We start from the raw sequence: 23,578 nt of genomic DNA on the forward strand, positions 1-23,578 counted from the left end.
GCCTCTGCCTGTGGTCTTTCACTTTGTTAAACTGAAAGTATTTCAGTAGATTATACCTGATCTACAGGGGTTTTGTCCAACTTTTCAAGTTAAGAAGGTCAGGTTATAAAAATGCATATACACAAAATGCAATTCCCAAGAGGAAAGAGAGCAGGTCAAGCCCAGAAATATTGCCTGCAAGCATTAACAACCCCAGTGAACAGCAATGCCATCCAACAGCACTCAGGTTGTAAAGACTTTGGTCACAAGAAGTGTTCAGTGGGTCAAAATAACAGCAGAGTTTAAGTAGTCTTAACTTTTCTCTTTATAAATGCAATGAAGAAGACAGACTATTCATTAAATATAAAAGAATTTTATAAAAACACATCAGAATTTTATTGCTTGAAGAATACAGCATATGAAAAAGCACAAGAATGTCCAAAAGAAAGGTCACAAGGATCCAAACATATTACACCATACATACCAGATGCAGTAAAATGTTAACCTGAATTCTGCATCAGAAAAGAAAGGTGTGAAAATATACCTAATATTATTTAAAAGGAAAAGACTCATTTAAAATAGAAAGTGTGAAGGTGTTACAGTACAAATTAGAAAAGCCAACACTGCACATTAACATTGAATCACTAGACTAGATTCTCTACCTTTGGTACTTAAACCTTTACAGAAAACCACTTCCTCGGTCAAACCTTGCCTAACATGTTTCATATAGTATCCATGAAAGGGTTTTTGTTTTGTTTTTCTTTTTTAAACTTAAACATTCAAACAAATACTTTTCTGAGTGTTCACTGCATTAATGCATTTAATCAAGTGTTCACATTTATTCAATACGCAACTTTATGTATCTGAAATTTAAAGCAAAAGTCACTATGTGACTGAGATCTGAATATATGCCAATTGTACCTTGTTCAGATCTTTTTGTAAAAATGGGCACACCATTTTCTGTTTGCATCCTTATGTAAACAGACTGCTGCAGCCCTCCTCAAGAATTCTAACTACAGCAACTTGCTGAGGACATGGGTTAATAAAAAATCCACATTGTTAGAGAGCTATGGGATCATCTACAGCAGCATGCAAGTGGCTTTTCTAGTCTGCTCAGATTAGTGTACCAGAAGATATGCCAGTATTACTTCAAGTAACACATTAAAACTCAGCAATGGACACTACTGTGCTTTATTTCAACACAAAGAACAGCTGCTCATCCATTAATCAACAGAATTTTCAAATCAACTATCAAAAGGACTACTACATCATTTCTGTTCCATGTATTGCTGATCACTCTTGGGGAATAGTTTATCAAAAACTTGGACTTACCTACTAACCAATTTGAATGAAGAAAATGTTATCTTTCAACAAGGTATCTTAGTAATCCAGTGGCAATCTAGTCTGGAGAATGTTAGCATTATGCTGACAACAATGACTAATCAATGTTAAATAAATTCCCTCTTTTATGGTAAGCATGCTCTTAGCTTCAGCTTTTGCCTTCTTAGCCTTGAATACTTAATCATTCCCAGTTACATCAGTGGAACTAAAACAATTTTATCAAGTTCCAACTTTATATTTCAACAATATGAATAGATCTGGACTACGAAATACCATCAACAACAGTTAACATTAAACTGGAGTGAAATAATAGAAGAGTTAGTTCTTCAAACCAGGCAGTCTTTGAAGTGAAATACTCAGTTAGGACTGTCAAAGGATGTCATAATAAAACCATGGGTTTATTTTTTTCACCCCTATACAAAAAAATGACTGAATTTGTACAACTCCTATTAAACATACCTCTTCCTAGCTTGGTGAAAACGTATCATTTTCAAATTTTAACAAGTGTGGTATTTGAGCATATATAATATTTATTGCCATATACATCCTCATTTTAAAAAGAACTAAGAACTCAGACTCTACTATGCTGAACTCTGCTTTTTGCCCATTAACAGATTATGTCTACTGTACCACTCCCCCAAAAAACAATTAAAAATTCTAAGTAAGATTTTATAGTTTAGTTAAAAGGGAAGAAATGCAAATGTGGATTTAGAGCTTTTTGTATAAATCTCACTATATTTTATAAACTCATTGTTTATTGTAACACTGTTTATTGATCAAATAAATGACACACTGCTATCTAAAATTTCCATATACACCATTAAAAATCCAAAGTTGATATGATACTGAACCTTAAATCTTCAAGAGTTCAAAAAAAGACAGTTTATACATGTACAGCACACAACAGCAGACACCCCTAGAATACCAATTGCCAGTCCATGATGCATACAAACTTACAGGTAAGCATTCATTTCACTGTTTTCATTGTGCAGGAAAAATATTTCTTAGTAAAGACAAACTCAGCTGGTGAATTTCAGATATCATCTTCATCATCTTCATCCTGAGAGGATCCTGCCTGATTGGATGCACTGGCTGAGGCAGCAGCAAGCTGTGCCTGTTGAGCTGCTTGTTGCATCTGTAGCCATTCCTGCTGCGCCAGTTCTGCTTGCTGTTGTCTAGCCTAAAGACATGAATTTAATTGTTAAGGCCATACATAGCTTGTGAAGAATCTCAACAGCACCTTATCTTTAAAAGCAGTTCTATCTGCACCTGCAGATTCCTTTTGTATAATTTTTATTAACTGTACATATAAAAACACATCTAGAAGTACCTTAATTATTTGTACCAAGATGTTTAGCTATATTCTCTCTTCTGCTGAAGAGGCCACCATTTGGAGGATTTACAGTTACAAAAACAAGGGGCAGAAGCTAGTGTGCTTAAGTTCCATTGTAAGGATTGTGCTGAACCACTTCCTAATGGAAGAATTAAGTGAAGCAAAGCAATGGAAATTTTAGGCTTCAATTTCAAGGGATTTTCACATTTAATCACAGTTCAGAGATGAGAACAGCCCTTGTTGATTACAAATACTGAAACTTGCAATTATGAAATCATCCAATTGTACCACAAAGGCACACATTATTACAAAAACATAAAGAAAGCCATTATCTTACTTTGCTAAGCAATCTTTAGAAAACAGAGCAATGTAAGGTCTTCTCAAATTCAGGTATGCAGATTGAGGATGGCTTTGCTACAGAAAGGTACAGTCCTTTACTGAAAGGTACAAGATGTTCTAACAAAACATTTCAAATAGTTCAACTGGTGACCTCCCATTTTTCTATCCGGGGTTTTCACTTCTTTTTCAGCAACTACTGTTGATTTCAACAGTATACTAATCAATTGTGTTAAAGTTAAAACTTCAATTTCTATTTTGAGTGAACATTAAGAAAAAATTCTTAAAATTAAAAATATTCAGTCTTCTTGACTTTTCTACTTTTCCAAGTCATCACTAAGACTGTAATGATTTCCTTTCTAATCCCATTGCACTCACAGAATTTTCCTTTTTTTTTCCAAAGCATCAACAAATTTTACAGTTTTGCAAACTTCAAGATGCCAAAAAATGATGCTTCGAAAAACAATCAAAACCACTTTATCTACTTAGCAAAGTGAAAAAAATGGGAGTCTTCCCTTATTATAAGAAGTGTCACATTTCCTCAGTTTGTTCTAGCATTAGAAGAAAATACTTTTACAGAGGTAGAAATCTCTTCTCAATGAAGACTTTTTGGTATTTCAAACTTAAAGTCGTAGTGAAGTTACAAGGGTTGGAAAACAATTTAAGACATTGTAAAGTTTTAAACAAAGGAAGACAGCAGCATCTGTACACATAGGAGAGGCATAAATATTTATCGCACACAAGGTAACAATAGGGCTCCCTACTGTTCCTGCTACAATGAAGTTTACTATACACTCAACAAGGTGATACACATGCATGCACCAGGAATCAGAGGCTCAGCACTTCACACTGGGTGGATCGCTTTGTCAGTGCCTACCCTCACTGTCATATTTATAATGACATCACTTAGCCATTTCAAAAATGGAAAAAAAAGAAAAATTCCATTGAGTTGTATTGACTAAGAAGCTTTATCAGCATCTGGTAAACTTAACTCATTTATTGCACAGATAAACTTTAGTGAGGAAGCCTCAAAAAAACCCCAAATCTGTTAGGACCCTCGTCTTGCACAGAAACTTATAGACATGCACGAACATCGGGATAAGCCATTCCCCTGACTTCAAATATTTACAATCATCCAAGCTATAGGCATCAAAACATTCGTAACATTAACAGGCAAGTATTTTAAACTAGACCAAGAAGTCAGCATTAGTGTCATGCTCTAGAATATTAACAGGATTAGCACAAATAAATGAACATGCACTTGTGTAACTATTTTTAAGAATTATTACAGTACCTCCAACAGCATATCACAACTAGTATTTTTAAAAAATGAGACTGCCATCTTTGAATCTAAGCAGAGATCTTCCATATTACCACAGACTATTTTAAAAACATCATTCATACAATCTTGTCAAACTTGCATGCATTGCCTTAATTCAGACATTAAGGCACAGTATTATAGCATTTAAACAGAACATACCTCAAGGGGTCATTCCTTAGATAAAGTGTGGCTTACATAAGGTGGCCACGGTTTCAGCATTTTTTTTTTTTTTTTAATGTTACTCAAGAGGTAGTACTCCCTTAACACATACCATGCTAAGTTATTTGAACAAAACAGTAAGTAAAAAACAGGTATCAAACTGACTATTATTTGTAAATCTTACCCTTAATCCAGAAGCAGCCATATTGGTCTTTCTAATGTTAGTACAGTCAAACAAAAGCTAGGCACACATGAATTTATCATAACTAGTTCACTGCATGCTAACAATAGCTACGTGGTATGCTGAAATTTTAAATGCCTTAAAATTCATCACGCAATTAAGATTAAAATAGTTGGCATGTTGTAATATGAAAAACAACAGTTATTGTTTCAGCAAGATACAAGTATAGCAAAGGGGAGAGAAGGTCGCAGTAATCAGACATGATAACACATAACTGAATAAGCATTTTCACCAGAGGAAATTAAGCAAATTGAGAAAATAAGACTCATGCCTTGGGTAAGAGGAAAGAGAAATCCAAGATAATTTTCACATCACGTAATTTAGAGAATGGTCTTCTTGTCAAACTAAGAGAATAGTAGAGAGAAAGATGGTGTAGAAAGATAAATAAATAAAATTGGCTTTTAGCTATTTAAACTTGGAGATGTTCAGAAACTATCTGGGAAAGCTGGGAGGGGAGAAGGCTGGGATGAAGGAGAGTGTGTGTGTGTGTGTGCGCGTGCACGCGCACATGTGTGCACAGTATTTGCAGGCAAATGCTCTTCCTATGCCTGAATTGCCTCTTTAAAAATGTATGCATTAATTCACTCAATTAGAGCCTTGCCAAGAGTAAAGGAAGATGAGAAAGGACAAATCAGAAATTTTGAACGATTAAATGTTTCTTTCAAAGCCTAAGAAATAACATTTGTGCACTGATGGCCAGAAACAGAAAAGATATTTTCACTTTTTAATGCATCAAAACTGGTAATTTCCTAGAACACCAGCTGTCATTCTTCCATTTCCTCAGCCAAGTAATTCTTAATGTATTCTCTACAGCAGAATGGAAATACCCAAGTAGCAGCAGTAAAAAACCATGCTTTTTAAACCTAGAGTATACAATTTGTTTGTATACAAAGTCCTATCTGTCAAATCACAGAAGTAACAAGTAGCAGCATCTTACTTGTTGACTTTACTTTCCCCAATTCAAACAGGCCAAGGTCAATAGCATCTTAGATGCCACAGCAATTCACAAGGAAGAGGACTCTTCTTGAGGTCTGCACATGCTTTTGTGGCACTAGATCTGCAGCATTAATTATTCTAACCTCATCAGTACAAGTATTGCTTCACTTACTTTTGCAAATAATTCCTGTTGCTGCCTTAGAAGCTCTTCTTCCGGAATGCCGAGGTTCTCCAAGCGTGAACTGGCCTTTCTTCTCTTTAGTGCTACTGTTTTGCATTCTTGTAAGACTTCTTTTACTTCAGTGATATAGGAGCCAAACCCCAAACTTTCTAGTGCTAGAAAGAAAGAAAGAAAACACATTGTTTATCATTTACAAAGCTTTTGATAACGGATATCGATTTGTTTATTTAAAAGATTAAAAAAAAAGTAAAGAGTTTGATCACTTTTCTATCATCTGGTGACGAAAATCTGTGTTCATAAGAAGATCTGACAGCTATTTTCCCTGTCTCTTCTCCTATGCCATTTAAGAGTGCATGTTTTCAGGCTAGAAAAATTAAGGTTTGTCAAGTACAACCAAAGAAGTTTGCACTTGCAGAGGATTCAGGGCTTTCAGATACATTTTGCTAGAGATAAGCATTCTTCTCCAAAAGACATCTTTCTCCCACCTTCTACATATCAGAATCAAGCAGAATTTATACAACTAAGCAGTCCTTCCTATCTGAATTGTTAACCTTTAATCTCTCAGGGATTCTATCTTTCCAGGTTTGTTGCAAGTCTTCAGAAGAAGGTAAATTAGCAACCTATAACAGAGCAAAAGCAATGCATGTAAAATGATCACAGATCCTTCATTAAGGCAGAAATAATTATTACCTTAGACTTCTGAATTTTAGCTTTTGTTTTTTAATATCTAAATTCATTTCAAGTGCCAAGAAGCTAAAAATGCATAGTTCACACATACAAAGTTCTATAAAATTATGTATGAGCTCTTTATTGTTTTATTTCTCAACAGAAACCGTTTTCTTTATCTCCACATGAAAACGTATTCAGAAACTAAAATCTTGCACTTTTATCTGCCCAAAGAAATCTGAAATGCAGCTATATCCTGCAACAACAGGGTTTTTTAAAGAATGCAAAAGTAACAGGAAGGATTATAAAAACTCAGACAGAATATGTGACAAAAGGCACGCTCTGTTTCCTTATTCACCATTTACTATGATATGCCTCCACATATACACACCCCCCAAAGAATATGCTAGAAATATTACATAAACACCAATTATACTAGAAACAAGTCTCAGTTTAATAAAACACCTGGTTCATTTCCAGTATTTACACAAATCAGAGTTTTCTTTAGGGAATGATCGTTGTTTTAACCTTTATCTTACTTTATTTCAACCTTATGTCACAAGCTATTCAAGAAATACCACTAAAATAAACTGCACAACAGCAATCAACAGCTTGTTACAAACAAGCTCTTAGTTACACTCAGACTATATTCTAACATTAATTTTGTAAGCAACATTTTCCTACCCATAATTATGCCAGCATGCCATTGTATCATACACCTAAACAATAACCCAAAGGCACTCTGTAAGTTTTCAGCTTCCAACCTGTACTCAAGGAGACAATTAATACACTGTCTTCAATAGGGCAGCACAGTGCAGCCATCTAATCATGCAGGACTACCATTCCTTTAACAGATAACATTTGGCACATGAATTTACATAATATCTATTTCTTAAGAAAAACAAAGTTAAAAGACAAACTGCTTTAGAGATAATCAAATTACTTCAGAGACAGTATGCCAGTTCAGCCTCAGCCCATACACAGACATCGGAAACACTTTTTTAAATTAGCCCACAGTTTCTATGAGAATTATCAAAAACCTTCAGAAACGTGTTTAATCCAGCCTCAGCAGATAGGAGGCAAATCCATGTCTCATGGTCCAGAACTCGTTATCTAAGCAGTCTATAAATATTTAAGAACTCATTCAATTTTGAAGTGTAAACAGTATATACAGCAAACTATCTACAAGTCACAATTTTTAACCAAAGTATAAAATTTTAAGAACTCTACAAGTCTAACATCACTAAGACAAACCATCATAGTAAAACCATAGGTGTTCGTCAAAAGAACATTCACAATGATCAGGGTTGGCAATCTGCTGCATCAGAATACGAACAACTGCCCAATCTGAAGTCAACAGTAAGGTGTGTTTTTACTGAAATTTTAAGTGGCCCTTAAAAGAAAATAAATTAATGGAAAGAACTTGCAGTTACATATTGAATATAGCACACAAAAAAAATATCCAAAAGAAAACGTGTGATATAACCAACACAGATTTGTACAATTGTTCAACATAATAAAGCTATGAAGAACCATATATGCACTATAGGTCTAGTGCATCAAAATACTGCTGGCTGTGAAACGATTTAAGAAGTTTACTACCTTCTTGAAACACATCAAAGCTTTACAGAACACATGCACGGAAGGAATATGAATCCCTGTATACCAGCATGGTGCTAAAACGTGGGACAAATGATTACTACTTTAGCAGAGCTACTGTTCCACCAAAACTCACAGTCTATTTCTTGAGTCTGAAATCTATATGTTTACCCAGATCGCTGAAAATTAGGTATCTGACTGAGGTTAGAATGATCACACCAAATTTAAACAACTGAATCCCAAAATACAGCATCTTTTACAGGGGGGGAGAGGGACAGGGGACTTTCATATTTACAAACACCAAATCACAACTATCCTTTCCCCAGTTTCCTCCCACTCTTAAAGACTGCATGAAGGTGCAGATCTCCGATTAATCAGTTAAGCATAATTAGTTCTACATTTGTTTATACAATCAGGTCATTCATATCTGAGACTTTCAACTTTTTACACTCCTTTCAAAGAAAAAATAACTTCCAAAGTAAAATCCCAAACATTAACAGTTGTTTGGGTTTTTTTAAGATTAAATGCTAACATAAACACTGTCAGTATCCTAACAGCCCATGAAAAGAAGCTACAGGATTTGCCATCAATCCACAGCCTACCTTACTGCACAACAGTTCTACGTAGACCAAGTACTCAAAGTAATCAACTTCATAAAAATGGTGATTTAACATCTCACCATTTTCAGAATTCAATGGAAGTTGAATTTCGCATTAAAAGCCTGCTTTGTCACGACTCACATAACAATCAAATGAGGCTATTTTCTGTTCCAGGATGGAAGGATATTCATTTGCTTATTAGAGTCTCAGACTCACAGCTGGGTTCCTGATGGTGGGATTCAACAATAAACATGGAGACTATCTCCACTTAAGACTATTACATAGCCTTGATGCTTTTGGGTACTCTCCAGGGAAGCTGCTTTGTGTTTTATCGCTAATCGTGAGTGCTTGGCACAGTCTGAGTACATCTACCAAATCAGATCTCTCATGGGATGCAAGCCTCTGCTTTCCTTTCGCTATGCTGTTGACAGCACTGTGCCAGTCAAGTGTTTGTGCTACCACACAATGAAACACGGGAGGGACTACATCTATCTGAAGCATAACCCAGTGGTAGGAGGAAAGAGTTCTAGCACTTGGCCACACAATCATTTTACCAGTGCAGCAAAGGAAGGGGTGTCTTAAGCACCACTGCTGCCAAACACATAAGCACAGTGATGAAGTGCAGTTTCACATTACCTCTAATATAGTCCAATGGCAGGGTATCACCAACTGCATTTTCTCTTCCTCCTTCCTCCTTCCCAGTGAAATACCCTTCCTGCTCCTTGCTTCCAATCTAGTAACTTCTTGTTTACAGAACAGTCAGATCAGCAGACTCACCTGACAGAAAACTGTGCTCCCCTCTAGATTCTCAAAAAGCCACAGGGTCAGTTGTATCAGCAATTGCTAGATCCAGCTCTAGGAAGGGTACAAAAAGATTCCTCTTGGCAGCGCCCTGTGTTTAGACTGGACCAGGTGTGATGCAATGGCCATTAGCCTCATTTTACTTCTCAATGAACTGGGTTAAGCATTCAAAAGGAACAAGATATCTGGATGACCACAACAAACATATTTCAATTACTTAATCTGTTAGCATCGTTGTCATGGAGCTACATTAAGAGGCAGTCAAAACAGCAAGTATCTAGAATGTATGAAGATGGATGAAAATGCTGAAATACTATGCCTATATACACATAATCACTGTTTCCAAAATTAGCAATCTAAACCCTCATACCTCACAGAGGGATCATCTGCCAACTGACCAGCATCTGGAAGAAGCTAATAGCACATACATCACCCTAAAGATAAGAAAAGCAGAAAATCCAAGAACAACTCCTTCCATCTCTGGAGCATTACAAAAATGGATACATCTCCAAAGTTTTCCTTACCAATATTTGACTAAAAAGTACAGTTCTAATTTGAAAATAACTTTTCCTAACTCTAAAATCTGGTAACACAAAGACACAGAACCCAGCGAAATACCTGGTTTGGGACCACCTGCCGATGATATGCACACGCACGTCTGTATATACGCACACACATTTTAGTTTCAATTTGTTTTCCAAAAAACCCAGACTAACCCTAGGGGCAGCAATAGGTGAAATCTTTTCTAAGGACCACCACTACTGGGCAAAAAATACTTTCATACATTAATTCTTTATTGTCCTCAATCTTAAAGATAACGTCTATTCCTGTGTTAAGAACTGAGCTCAAACATTTTGGTGGTCACTTGGAGAAACTATCCATGTATCAAGAAGCATCATACACAAAGTATGCTTCCAATTGCAAGCACAAGTTTTATTCTTTACATCCTGAGCTTCTCTGATGGAGTTGCTTTGCTAACTTCCAGGTTCACATGTATTGTCTTTAATATTAAAGCTCATACACGCTACCTATTTTCTTTTGCTGTTCATAATCCAGTCAAGTCTTTGAAACTCTTCTGGTGAGCGAACTGATATAATCCAAAGGAATTAGATTTTTTTGTTTGTTTCAAACAGAGAATCATTACCAAAAAACCACAACATTTTTTTAACTAACTTGATACCATCACAGTCCTGAACACAGCTCTACTGCAAATGCTGCTGTTAATCTCTCTATCAGGCACCAGAGTAAAGTACTCTTTCACTATTACTGCTATAAATTTGTTTGCACAGACACTGATATCAACAACTTTTGCTTAAGTAGCAAAGTGAATGATTCCTGACAAAAGATGCCTGTTGCAGACTTAAGGATGAGGCAAGGAAAATCCCTGTTTGTGGCACAATTTAAAGAAAAGCAAATGAGACACAGAGAGAGAACTCTCCTTTTATTCAAGCAACGGGAAGTGGAAGTGAACAGCAGAAAAAGATGGAAGGCCACAGGTGACATTTAAATGCTTTCTACAACTGATACAAATACTTAACGTCAAACAATCAGACTCCAAGGATAGCCCCAGAGGAATATTTTACTCTACAGGATCCAGACAGGACGACTCTGGATTAAAGCCTGGGCCCCACATACTCAATCATACATCTTTTGTCAGTCTCCAATTAGAAAGACATTTAATAAATTCCGGATCTTAAGACATGCCGTAAAAGAAATCTGCATTACCATTCGAAAAAGCAGACCTCGTTTCACAGGTACGAAAAAGACAAATGGATTTGGTGACTTCACTCAAAGCATCACAGACTTCTCTGGACCACAAAATGAGAGCTGGTCCTGAGCACACTCAACAGTCGCTCTAACCACACAAAGACAACCTTCCCTTGCGATGCGACTGACAAGCCAGACAACATACTTCTCCTCCAGACCCTTAAAAGATCCCTGCCTTTTGTCTTTTATATAGCTACAAGAAACCACAGAGAAAAAAGTCGCAACAGGACAGGAGTGGCTCAGAGCCTGAATGACCCGTGGCGTACCGGGCAGAAGCACGCCGCCCCCAGAAGCTTACCTTGTATGACATGCTCTGGGGAGATGGTTTTCTTCTCCGATTTGTTGCAGATCTCGTTGGCCTCGGAGGAGATGAGGTGGATGAATTCAGTGCAGCAGTTTACCACCAGCTCCCGGGCATCATTTGCCACGCGGACGTTGGGGAGCGTTTCTTTGATCATCTTGTTGATGGCAGCCCTGGGGATGGTGAGGTCGTCGTCGTTGCCCGACGACGAGGCCATCCTGGCTGCCACTCGCTCCCCGAGAGGCGCTCAGCTCCCGCGCTCACGGGCTCCCCCTCAGCTCCCGCGCGGGGCTCCAGCGCGCGGGGAGCCGGCGAGGGGCGGGCGGTGCCGCGGCAGGCGACGCTGCGGAGGGGCGGCGACGCTGCGGAGGGGCGGCGACGCCGCTGGACGAGCGGGCCGGGCCAGGGGCCGCTGCCGGGCCGCCGGTGCGCGGAGCCGGGACGCGCTGCTCGGGCTCAGGGCTCCCTCGGCCGCGGCGCCTGCCACTGCCGCCTCCACCACATCCTTCGGGCGCTGGCGTCGCCTTATGAACAGCCCAAGGGAAGGCGAGCCGCCAAATTACCCGCGCGCAGCACGGCTCGGCTCCGCGCCCTCCTCCCCCGGCGGCGGCGGCGGCGGCGGCGTCTGGCCCGACGGTGATGGGCGGCCGCGAGGCGGAAACGGTCTGACTACGGGCTCGACCTGCGAGGGACGTCGCTTCCGCCGGAAGCCGGAACACGCTTCCGCCGCCTGGCCCCTCCCGCCTGGGGAGCGGCGGAAGGGCTGGCGGCGCGCAGGCAGTGAGGCGGCGCCACGTGCGGGCGGCGGCGGCGGCAGCGAGGGATCCGCCGACCTCCCGCCGTCGGGCTGGGGCCTCTGCGCGGGCGCCTCGGCCTGGCTGGGCCCGACGTCTCCTTGGAGAGCTGCTCTCTGTCCCTGCCTGGGCTCCCCCAGGCCCCACCCGTCCTTCCCCTCGGTTTCTGTAGCAGCAGCGGATTTTACACCCTCGGCAGGCTCGTTCCCGAAGCAGGACGAGTGGCTGGCGCTCGGCTTTTCATCCGCGGTTTATCCGCGAGTTGCAGTCATTGCTAGATTTACTCAGGATCCATCTATGAAGTTGCATTTTGTGCTTTCATCCACTCCATAAACGGTGGTGTAAGGGTTGTATGAAAATTAACCAAACCACACTGGCATTGGTGGAAGGCCCATTAAAACCTGCAGTCCTGGTAGCTGCTTGCTTCTTTGTGCTGCAAAGGAAAAACCCACGGTAAAGCAGCCCAGCCCCAAGCTGCAGGCCAGAGACAACCACACCTAAGCCATACTGAGATGCTCCAGCTGCAGCCCTCGCCGCTGACAGGCCGTGCTCCTTGGATGTGTCTGCCCAAGCCGTAACCCTGCGCTGAACCCTAGCCCTCAACAGACAGCGACGGGATCTCTCTGGCTGCCCCTCAGGGTGCAGAGGGGCAAGTGGCCATGCTCCCTTCAGCCCTGGCAGCACTTTACTGTCATTTTAATTCCTGCCTTCCTATTTGCAGCCTAGCTGCTATTCCCACCTCTGCCCCATCCACACACTGATGTTGAGGTGCAGGCACCAGCCTGGTATTTTGGAGAAGGAGGTGTGAGTTATGAGTGGAACATAGATTAGGCCTCCAGCTGTGCGCAGGGGCTGCTGCAGGCGCTGTCCTGCAAGCACTCCCCTCCCTGCAGTCCTAGGGAGGTCCCTGCACACCCCCACATCTTGGGCCCCACCAAAAGGGTCATGACTGCAAAGCAAGCCAAGCATTACCTGAAGTGCTTGGTATCTGCAGGAGCTGCCTACATAGGGGCTGCTGCTTGTTTCCTCTGAGCTAGCCTTTGGGGAGAGGCAGGGCAGGGCAGGGCAGGGCCACTGCAAGTCCCAGCACGGAGTTAGATGTAGGCTTAGTGAGAAAGCCAGTTCTTGTATCCCCAGTGAGCTCGAGCTGGGCTCTCTGAGTGAAACCAGGACTGCTGCTGGAATATGCTGAGAAACTGCAGCCTGGAGGCCCGAGGGGCGCTGGGCCTTCGTCTCAGCCTGGGGCAGCGCCGAGGCAAGGTTGGAGGTCAGAGAACAAGAACGCCCTGCCGGAACAGCGCTTAAACCCAGGTCCCCAGCTTAGCCTCAGCTGACTTGTAGGACTAGAGTGAGAGAAAAGAGAGGGAAAAGACCTTCTCCTCATGCTAGAATTTTGGTTTAATACGTACTTATTAAGATAGCTTGGAAAAGGAGAGCTTGTGGCTCAGCTTCAGCCACTCAGGGCACTGAAGGCATTTAATAGATTACTTCTTACTGATAATATTTTGTTATTTTTGCAAAAAAAAAAAAAAAATAGTACCCAGACAGTAAGAGGATGTTTTAAGATGCTTTTAAAAAACATTTTATTGTCCACTATATGTAATATGCCAGTAACCACTGCATATAAAGGAAGCATTCAGAATATTATAACATATATATATGAATAATTAATATTCTAGTTGTGACATTTTAAGATTGATGAGACTTTCTCCTATGTTACTGGTAAATAGACCTGATTTCTGAAAGTGAGAATGCTATTGTGATTGAGGGATTACTATACTTATTCTATTCTAATAAGTAAAAACATATTTTTATGATATTAATCTAAATAATCTACATACAGTACACATCTCAGTATGTATTATATTATGATAAGTGAAGGGGAACGGTTCAATATTGAATACGCAACTATCAGTCAATGTTCATGTTCCTATGAAAACAGTTCTCTAAAAAGCAAACACTAAACAGAATAAACCTATAGTTAGAGGATTTTCGTTTCAAGGTTCTGCAAACTGTAAAGTTTAAGATAAACACATTGAGCTGAATATCTTAGCTAAGCTCAGATAAACACCTTGAATGCCTTTTCACAACTACGGAGCAAAGGCATTTGAGTAACAACATACTGCATTATCATTAGCTACAACAAGTAATTCCAATTTGCACTATATAATCTTATATTTATTGTGAGGGTTTTCCCAGGTCAAAGCTCTTTCTACTTCTCCACCTTAGCAACTTGATAAAGTTAAGACTTGCACTGAAGATTTTGTCATGATGAAAAACCATTTTGTAGAATATATCAATGGGCAGATCTCCGTTTGGATCTGCGTATTTCAGAGTCGTCATCGGAGTATACAAAGTGTTGGTCTGATGGCGAAACGGTGGATTTTCTGCAAGAATTATCTTTACTGTATGCTGTCAAGAATAAGAAATAGAATTGTTAAAGAACCTTTACCAAAATAAAGTAAAAATCTAGTTTTCAGTTAAGCAGTGGAAAAGTGGAAGAATAAAGTGCTACAATTACGTAAAACCCTGTATGTAGTAGTATTAGAATTTCATTAGAAGTTTTTCTTAAAATATTTTTAAGGCCATAAGAAGTACTTCTTGTTTGTTCTTAGTCCTATTTCTGTTTATCTATACCACGGTGATAGCACCTTACACCTAAGTATCCTGAACAGTCCTCCAAAATTATCCTATGTGCCCACAATAGGTAGATGCTTTCTTTTACAGTTCACTGGGAAAGGATTGGAACAGTGCACTTTGCAGCAAGATCTGGGAACCTTCAGTTGACACTGAAGCTATTCCTTAGCAGCAAGCACCTGAAATCATTGTTCCCTTCCACAGCTTGCCTAAACTTGTCTTCCTGCAGGAAGCCCCAAGCGCCAGAAACCACAACCATGTATCTTCTATTGTGCCTTGGTGGTCTGGGGTAGCTGAGTGAACTTCACATTAGTGGAGGGATTACTAGTGAGATGGAGAGGAGAGCGGCTTTAAACAATGGTGGGAACCCTGTGTAGATGTATGGTAACACTGCAGAATGTCCAGACTTCACTGATGTATAAGTGCATCTAATACCTCAGTGGTATTTAAATTACAATTCACGATTGTCTTCAATACTTCAAAATGAACATTCTTTTAATATTCTAAAGGGTTTTGTTTAAAACTTTCAAGATTCTCTTGAGTTTTTTAAAATATTTTTAAATTGTGTACATTACATTTAATTAAATCTAATGCTTCTACCAAAAAAAACCCCACCAACCAACCAGGGCATTCGTAAATTACAAAGAAAAAAAAAATTTGCGAAAAAAGAAGATGGAGAATTGTTGATGAGTTACCTCTGCAACATCTTCAGCACTTTGTCCCAGGCTCTGGAAAATTTGTTTGTAATTTTTAAGGTAAATATTAGTAAACATCTCAGCTGTTTCCTCATCTGCAGCTGAAAGATCCATTTTCATTCCATCTTCAAACACTTTTCTTTCAAACTCTGTAACTACTGGGCCTGGTTCAATCAGACTTAACCTGTTCAAAAAGCAAAGATATACTGGTTATTGACTATCCTCCGTGGGTCTGTAAAGGCTATCCATGCCACATTATTGCTGTCATGTTCCTACCGATGCACAGGTAGTAGTAGAAATCTGCGTAGCTTAAATTTCAGGGAAGTGCTCTAACTTAATTCAAGGCAGAAGTGAGTGCACTTGTTACCTGCTGTCTTGCAGCTGTGGAATGTTAAGGATGATTTATCCACAAGAACTTCTCAAATATTAAGAAAAATGATTAAAGAATGATAACAAAATTCAGTACTTTCTGGACAAAATCCTACATAGATTTCTTTGTTGTAGCTTTCCCATGATAATACTAGAAGTAACTGAAAGAGAGGGGAGAATTGCCTAAACATGGATTTTCTTTGTCAAGCTATCAGTGTTACATAATTCAAGATCCTTCCACAATATTATAATAAAATACAATATAGAGAATTTTACTGTGGGTGGACAGATTTTGGCTGCTGCCAAATCTGGAAAATTTTATTCTGCTCAGTAGCGTATTATAGCAAATCACTGAAATAAAGTTACTGGTCAGTTCTTTCTGGGTTCTTTTCTCAGGCAGTAATTACTCCCAGCCACAATGTTTATCAAAATACTCTTTGGGTTTGGACCTCTTCCTAGACTTGAGTTCTGGTCAGGCTCTTCTTTAGAACTAAATCAAGCTATTGACCTTGACAGCAGAATTCCAGCTGCTGCTGCAATTAAAGCCTTTTCTCTTGCATCACTCTTCACACTGGACCTTGGACTTTCCCCATTCTACTTTCTTTTTTTTTTAACCTTTTTGCTGTATCTTATACTCTTGAAATCTTATTATGAATTCTGGTATATTCTGGGTATCATTACGACATATTTCTTTTAAATCCCTCCAAACTTTTCAGAGTGGTATGCAAAACCACAGTTTGGATGCTGCCTTGTCTCTGAAATCCCATGACAGCAGCCGTCTCTTCTCCCACAGCACAAGGGTTAAATGCTTAGGCACACAGAGATGCAATGGATATTTAACAATTGTTGGACTTCACACAAAGAATAGTAGTAGAATTACATGAATGTGAATATACACGTGACAAATCAAACCCCAGAGTCCCACAGATGATGAACAGGACCATTCTCTTAAATACTGTCTTAAACATTAAGAAACAGTACACTGCATTCTTCTCACTTTCCTCCCACTTCCTGGCCTTATAGGTATCTTGCCCTGTGTTCCATTCTGATGGATTTCCACTTGCTCTCTCTCTATGCTGAGCCCTTGAGCTTTTTTATCTGTGAATTGCCTAAGTCTGATATCCTTTCTAAAGGAAAATATTACAGGTTGATACTATAATTTTGTTCTTATGATATTGTATGCAAGAATCTGTTTTCAGAAGTGTTACATAAACTGTACTTTATCCAAAGCTAAACAGCCTTTAACTGTTCAAGAGAACATGTTTATTTTAGCATCTAGACCTTTTTATTTGCTTATGTAGTGTGAAGAATGTGGACATTTCTATATGCCTTTTGTGATGTACAATTTCCATGGGTTCCTCAGTCTGTTTCTCCTAGATAGCAGCAAGCTTTAAAAATTTGTTTGCTAACTCTGAATATATTTAAAACTATCTAAAATACAATTTACACCAGTGGATCAATACTTACTGCAGTTTGAACTTGAGTGCTTGTATAGCTAAACTCTCGCAGAATCCTTCCACAGCAAACTTAGATGCAGCATAAACATCATTAAATAAGATACCTGAAGGTACAAACAAAACATCCTCAGAATATGATTGTATTCAACATACTAATAGTTTAGTTTTAAAAACTCTTGTGTTTTCCAAAAATTTCTACAGTCTTTCTGGGAAAACATTAGAAAAAACCTTGTGTATACTGAATCTAAATACTGATTTTTTTGCATATGTTCTCAAAATTGCTTATTCTAGGAAAGGATGCTTGGACGAATGCTTTTCCTCCTCCTAGCTGATGCTCTGATCTCTTTGGATGATATTAAATATTTTGTAGTCTAAGGTATGAAAGTGTCTGTACATGCAATACCATCTGCATTATTTATCAGCAAGACTTTAATAGGCTATAGATGAACACAGAAGCTGAGTGCAATGCAGGAGCTACAATTATGCAAGAGATCCAGCTTGCATCCGAGTGATTTAGAAAAAGCACTACATCGATCCACTTAGGTGGATGGTAAGCATTGTATTAAACAATAACAACTCTTGCAGTTTGACTTAGGACCTTCGCTCACCAGAATAATCCAGGTAAGATCAATGCCACTGTTGTAATAATTGAAACAAATAGAGCTAGACCAGATGGAACACAAGAGTGGGATCATCATTATCTGTGGCTAAAATTAGACTCTGTGGAGTTTATGAGAGGAGAAACCTTACAAAAAGATGGTACATTTGTCCAGGACATGATTGGATTTTATTCCATTATTGTGCAGAGTGTAGTAAGCATGTTTGCCTGTCCCCATAATCTTTTCCAATAGGAAAGAGGAAAGTAATGCTAATTACTTATTCCAGATAATAAAAATAACATAATAAAATTAAAAAAAAAAAAAGAAATAGAGTTTGAATTAAAACTGTAAAAAAAAATTCACTCTGCAGTTTCTGTTGTTAAAATGTCTTGAGAGTAGTTGTGTAGTAACATACTACCTAGATGCATAAAAACCATCAGGTCTAAGTGCTGTGCTTTTTATAGTTGGAACTTCAGCATTACAAAGCACAATAGTTAGATATGCTAGCTTCTACATTTTTTTTTTCAGCTAAAAAGAGGTAAGCTTTAGATTTTGAATACTGAACTCTTAGTTCAAACAAACAAAAAAACCAACTTTGCCTTGTATTCCCATAACACTGCTTATTATAACTATATGCCCGCTCTTTCTCCTCTTCATGTCAGGCAAAATCTCCTTCAGGAGTCGAACCAGTCCGAAGAAGTTGGTATCCATCACAGTTTTCATTTCATCTATGGTCTGACATTCTATAGGTCCAATGAGTCCCATTCCAGCATTGCTAACTGCACAAAATGGGAGACAACAGTGAGCAATAACCTCCATAAACATTAACTTGTAATCTTCACTGGAAAGCATTTGAAAGTAAAATGAGGATTAAGGATTAAATGACCCTTAAATAATCCTTAAAGAAAGGATTAAAAGATGTTATTCTGTCACTAAAGCTTTGCAAATACACTTGACATTTCCATATATTTTTAATTATGCTTTTAAGCCAATTTAAATTATCTGATATTTTGCACTTTAACTGATTTATTTCTGATTAGTCCTTTTTCTTTAAATTATAAAAGGATTACAGGGAAGTGAGCCAAGAATTATGTATATTTGTTTATAATTCAGTATTAAGAATTAGAGACTATAGTCAATACCCATAGGAATGAACCGAAGTCTTCAATTTATTCCAAAAGGTGATAGACCAGGCCATATTTTCGTCTGCTTTTTGTTTTGTTAACATTCACATCTTCAAGAAAAAGAAACCAAACAAAAACACACACTTCCATCGTTTTTTATTTGCCTCCTGGATATTTGTAAGTGGGGAATGATAGATAGAACTGGCATTCTGCACTACAACTAGTATGTCAAATTAGAGTATAATACAGTTTGCAGAAGAAGCTTGTTAAGCAGTGCTTTAATAATTAATCAAAATAAAGGCAGGTCCACAATTTTCTATTAGAGAAAATTTAATAGTTGATGGTGTAAGCAATTTCCATCTTACTAAGATATATTTATTTTTAGCAAAACAGTATGAAAACACTTCTTGTTGAATGATTTGTAAAGTTCAATTACAAGTCTCAATACAAAGTGAAAGTACCCTTACTTTCTTTGCCTTTGTTCTTTTACTTGCTAATTCCCAAATGCTGTTGCTTTCTTAGGACAAAGAGCTGTTGCCTTCATTGTAAATAGGGCTATGCTTCATCGATAGGGCAGAAAGTCTTGTACGTGAATATGCCAATTTAGGCAAAAGTTCTTTTCTCACATTTACTAAAAACTGTATCATCTTATCCAAGACACTTCTCTGTGATGAAGTTTCCCCTTTGTAAACACGGAAACCAAGCTTCCCTGCTTCATAGAAGCATGGTGAGATTTAATCCACTCACGTCTTCATGAAGCCTTAAGAATCTTGAACACTATATAATTATTATTACTTTGATCATTTAAAAAATACACTAATGAAACTTCTCCAGGGTATTTGAGATGATGTTAAGTAGAAAACTGATATCTGTTCATAGCATACACATCCTGTACTTGCCTAGGACATCAATCCTTCTGTCAGGGATACTATTCACACAAGCTTTAATAGACTGTTCATCACAGACATCCAGTTGTTTAATTTCGAGGGTTTTGCCCAGCCTGCGACCTGCAGCTTCCTCAAGTGGCTCTTTCTTAGCCAGATTCCGCATTGTGGCATACACTGCAACACACCAGAAGCAACAGTTATCAGAAATAAAACCTTTTCTGTGGCAGTCTGACTGAGAAGTATTAAAGAATATTGCTTTTACATCCATATCTTCAGTATCAGTGATAGAATCCAGATAAAAACTTAAAGTAGAAAGAATCTGTTTTCAACACATGTTGTCACCGATTTCCCAGCATCTGGTTCTGAAATCTTTAAGAAATTCAAAAGGAGAATTAAACCGCTATGCACAACGAAGAACATGCAGTGTATGAAGATAATATTATCATCAAAACTTTAAATAATGGGTATAAGGTTATGCCGCTGAATCATTTTTAGGTACCTAAAACCTAATTTTGGATTCCAGATATCCTTTTTTTTTTTTAAATCACCGTCAACATGTTTAGCAGAACAACCATAATTTTATTAAAAAGCGGAAGGACAGATGCTTCCTTAGGTTGCAAAAACGTCTATTTTTGTCTACTTCTCAAAATAGAAATTAGTTTTATCATTCTTGTGGCCTAATTACCCAGAAAACTATGAATCTGCATCCAGTCAGTTAGCAGTAAAATACTGTGTGAGTAAGTGTGAGAAGCTGAATTACCACACATTGCTGTATTTGCCTTGCCATCCATTTTCAATCATAGCAAATACCCCATTTTGCAGCAGAAAGACAAATCCCAACCCCTTTGTTCACCCTCTTATGCCTACACATGGTTGGAATAATGAAACATGCTTTAAGGAAAATATTGCAAATTTAAGAACTGTTTTCCTAAATTAATTTCTTTGGTCCTCAAATGGGCATGTACGTTTCATTCAACAAAGATTTTAGTAGCCAGAAGCAAAGCTAACTACAACTGTGAATGTATATCCAAGGTAGCATACTACAGACATTTTCAGCTATTTGGTTTTATACTTTTTTTTTTTTGTAAACTATTCAGTTCAAGTAGCTGTTCAGCTTCAATACAGGTACAGAAATATCATCTGCTTACAGAAAGCAGTATATTTTCACTGTATTGTATTTTCTTGACAGTAGGGGGGGGAAACTAACAAGAAACAAGTCACCAAACTGAATACAGTCACCTGTTCAATTACAGAGGGGGAAAAAAAAAAAAATAGTACTGCCTTGAAGAATATCTTTTTATAAAGATAAATAACAGATACATTGTTACCTTTAAATCTTTTCTGTTCATCTTTTGCCATTTTTTCAGCTAATGCCAGTCCAATTCCTGAGGAGCAACCTGTAATGAGAACATTTCTTCTTGCCATTCTTTTCACTGGGTGGTTCAAGCGAGTTCTTGTTCAGAGGAGCAACAACCTAAATGTAGCATTAAAGGCCAATGACATTATACTGTAGCTATCTACAGCTTTCCTGAGCCAACAAATCTGAAAATGCACACCTGGACCCTGCATGATTAAGGGATAATCTCCAACTAGACAAAAACAGAAGCAGATGCTCCTGCATGAGCTTATAATCTGCATTATCAACATGGACTATATTTAATACAAAATTTGATTAATCTTTAAAATGAGACATTTGTAAGCTACATGGATTTTTTTAATAGTGGAATAACCAGTTTGCATACTACTGGCAGGAAAAGCCTTGCCACAATTACAATCAGTCTGTAGTGTCAAGTCCTCCACTCGCATGTATGAAAAGTGAACTGCACCCAAAATGGATCCCTCTGCTAAAGGTGTTCAGACTTCCTACACTTACAGCACCCTCCTCATTCTTTTGCGACAGAATGACAAATGGATTTCTTCCCTGATGCTTTACTATTATAAGAGTCCTAATAGGCTTTACAGAAAAAGTAAATTGAAAAATGGGATGTGGATTTGGAAAGAGACAAGTTGTTTAGACAGATTCCTCACATTCTTTTTAGCACTGTTCCCAACCAAGAATAGAGAAAGTAAGCAAGTATGCCAGCAGTGGAGAACAGCCAGGAAGATGTGGAACAGACCAGCTTCACTACATCCTTGCTAACACTGAAATATCTTTGAACACTTTCTATTCTCCAGTTGACAAGGGGTGGAGGTGGGGGGGAAGTCAGAACTAGCATGATGTCTGACTCAGTTTTAGTTTTGGAGAAAATATTCCACCAACTTTGCATAGAAACTCTGAATTAAACAGAGGGACATCTGGACTGGCAATTTGGTGCAATTCACGTTTAACATACAGTAACTGTAGGCATACTACATTCACAAAGAAAATCAGTCTCTTGTGAAATTTATAACCCATCCTGAGTGACAGAAAAAGAATCACCTTAATAAGCAATTAGCCTTCTGAACAGCATTCAGCTAATTGCAGTGCCATTATACACACAAAAACGTTTTCCAAGATTCAATAACCCCATGTTAATGCAATGCAGTTCGGAAGAATGAACTTACGTGTTCCAGGATTTGCATAGATCTAAATTGGTTAGTAACTCAAGAAAAGTAGGACTCTACTGAAACGTTGAACTGAAATTATGATATTAGGAAAAAAAAAAAATGTCTTTCCTTTCCAAAACAAATAAATTCACTTGAACAGTATAACAAGTGGAATCATCAACTTCTCAGGCAAGCAACAAAATAGCAAGACGGCATCTAAAGTTAAAGAAAAAATGTAATTATGATTCTACTTATTTATCAGGCTTGACCCACAGTTTTGCCAGAGGAGTTAGTATCCAGATACACAATTTTAGTGCAAATGCTATTAAGCTGATTCAGATATTAGGCAAATTGCTTTTGCTGCTCATGCACATTTATATTTAGTGCATGTAGGAGGAGCAAGCGAGGCTTTATGCAACACTACGTTAGTGGAATTCCACTAGTGTTGTGATGCAACTGTAATTACAGATTGGTTATATTTTCTACTTGAAATCCTGGTATGAAGGGCTTACATGTACCTTTGCTTTAAAAAAATCTGTGTGAAATTTGATGCGTAGATTTCTAGCCTGAAGGCAAACTGATCTGCCTAAAGAGAGGAAAAAATTGAAGTAGTTTAATATTTTTCAATTATTACACTGGTCAACCTAATTCATTTACTATTATGTAGAGAAACAAATAGCTTGATTTAAAACACACAATATATTTATTTCCATAAGTAAACAGTATTTTTTTGCTATATCATAATTTTCATAATAGCAAAATAAATAATCTGAAACTGCAGAAATACTTTAGATGAGTGTATCTTGACCTTGTCAATGGTAGCAAAATGTGTGCCTGGTTTTGTATAACCACTTAAAGCAGAGCAGTTGCATTTGTGGAACATGTTTACATAAACAGTGAAAGACCTACCTACTAACCAAGGAATTTAGC

At 38.3% G+C, this 23,578-nt stretch overlaps 2 protein-coding genes across 2 annotated transcripts; both read right to left on the bottom strand.

The window, feature by feature from the left end:
• Positions 1–1,154: 1,154 nt before the first annotated feature.
• DR1 (down-regulator of transcription 1) lies at positions 1,155–11,777 on the bottom strand. Its single transcript, XM_050901058.1, has 3 exons — positions 11,558–11,777; positions 5,819–5,982; positions 1,155–2,500 (listed from the first exon to the last, which is right to left on the bottom strand). The coding sequence occupies exons 1-3, from the start codon at positions 11,775–11,777 to the stop codon at positions 2,354–2,356; spliced, it is 531 nt and encodes a 176-aa protein (XP_050757015.1). The 3' UTR covers positions 1,155–2,353.
• A 2,589-nt stretch (positions 11,778–14,366) lies between these two features.
• Positions 14,367–21,547, bottom strand: LOC127019129 (retinol dehydrogenase 8-like). Its single transcript, XM_050901057.1, has 6 exons — positions 21,451–21,547; positions 20,135–20,296; positions 18,711–18,890; positions 17,523–17,616; positions 15,687–15,870; positions 14,367–14,766 (listed from the first exon to the last, which is right to left on the bottom strand). The coding sequence occupies exons 1-6, from the start codon at positions 21,545–21,547 to the stop codon at positions 14,533–14,535; spliced, it is 951 nt and encodes a 316-aa protein (XP_050757014.1). The 3' UTR covers positions 14,367–14,532.
• Positions 21,548–23,578: the final 2,031 nt, after the last annotated feature.

Source organism: Gymnogyps californianus, chromosome 8 (genome assembly GCF_018139145.2).
Source record: "Gymnogyps californianus isolate 813 chromosome 8, ASM1813914v2, whole genome shotgun sequence".
NCBI classification, from domain to species: Eukaryota; Metazoa; Chordata; class Aves; order Accipitriformes; family Cathartidae; genus Gymnogyps; species Gymnogyps californianus.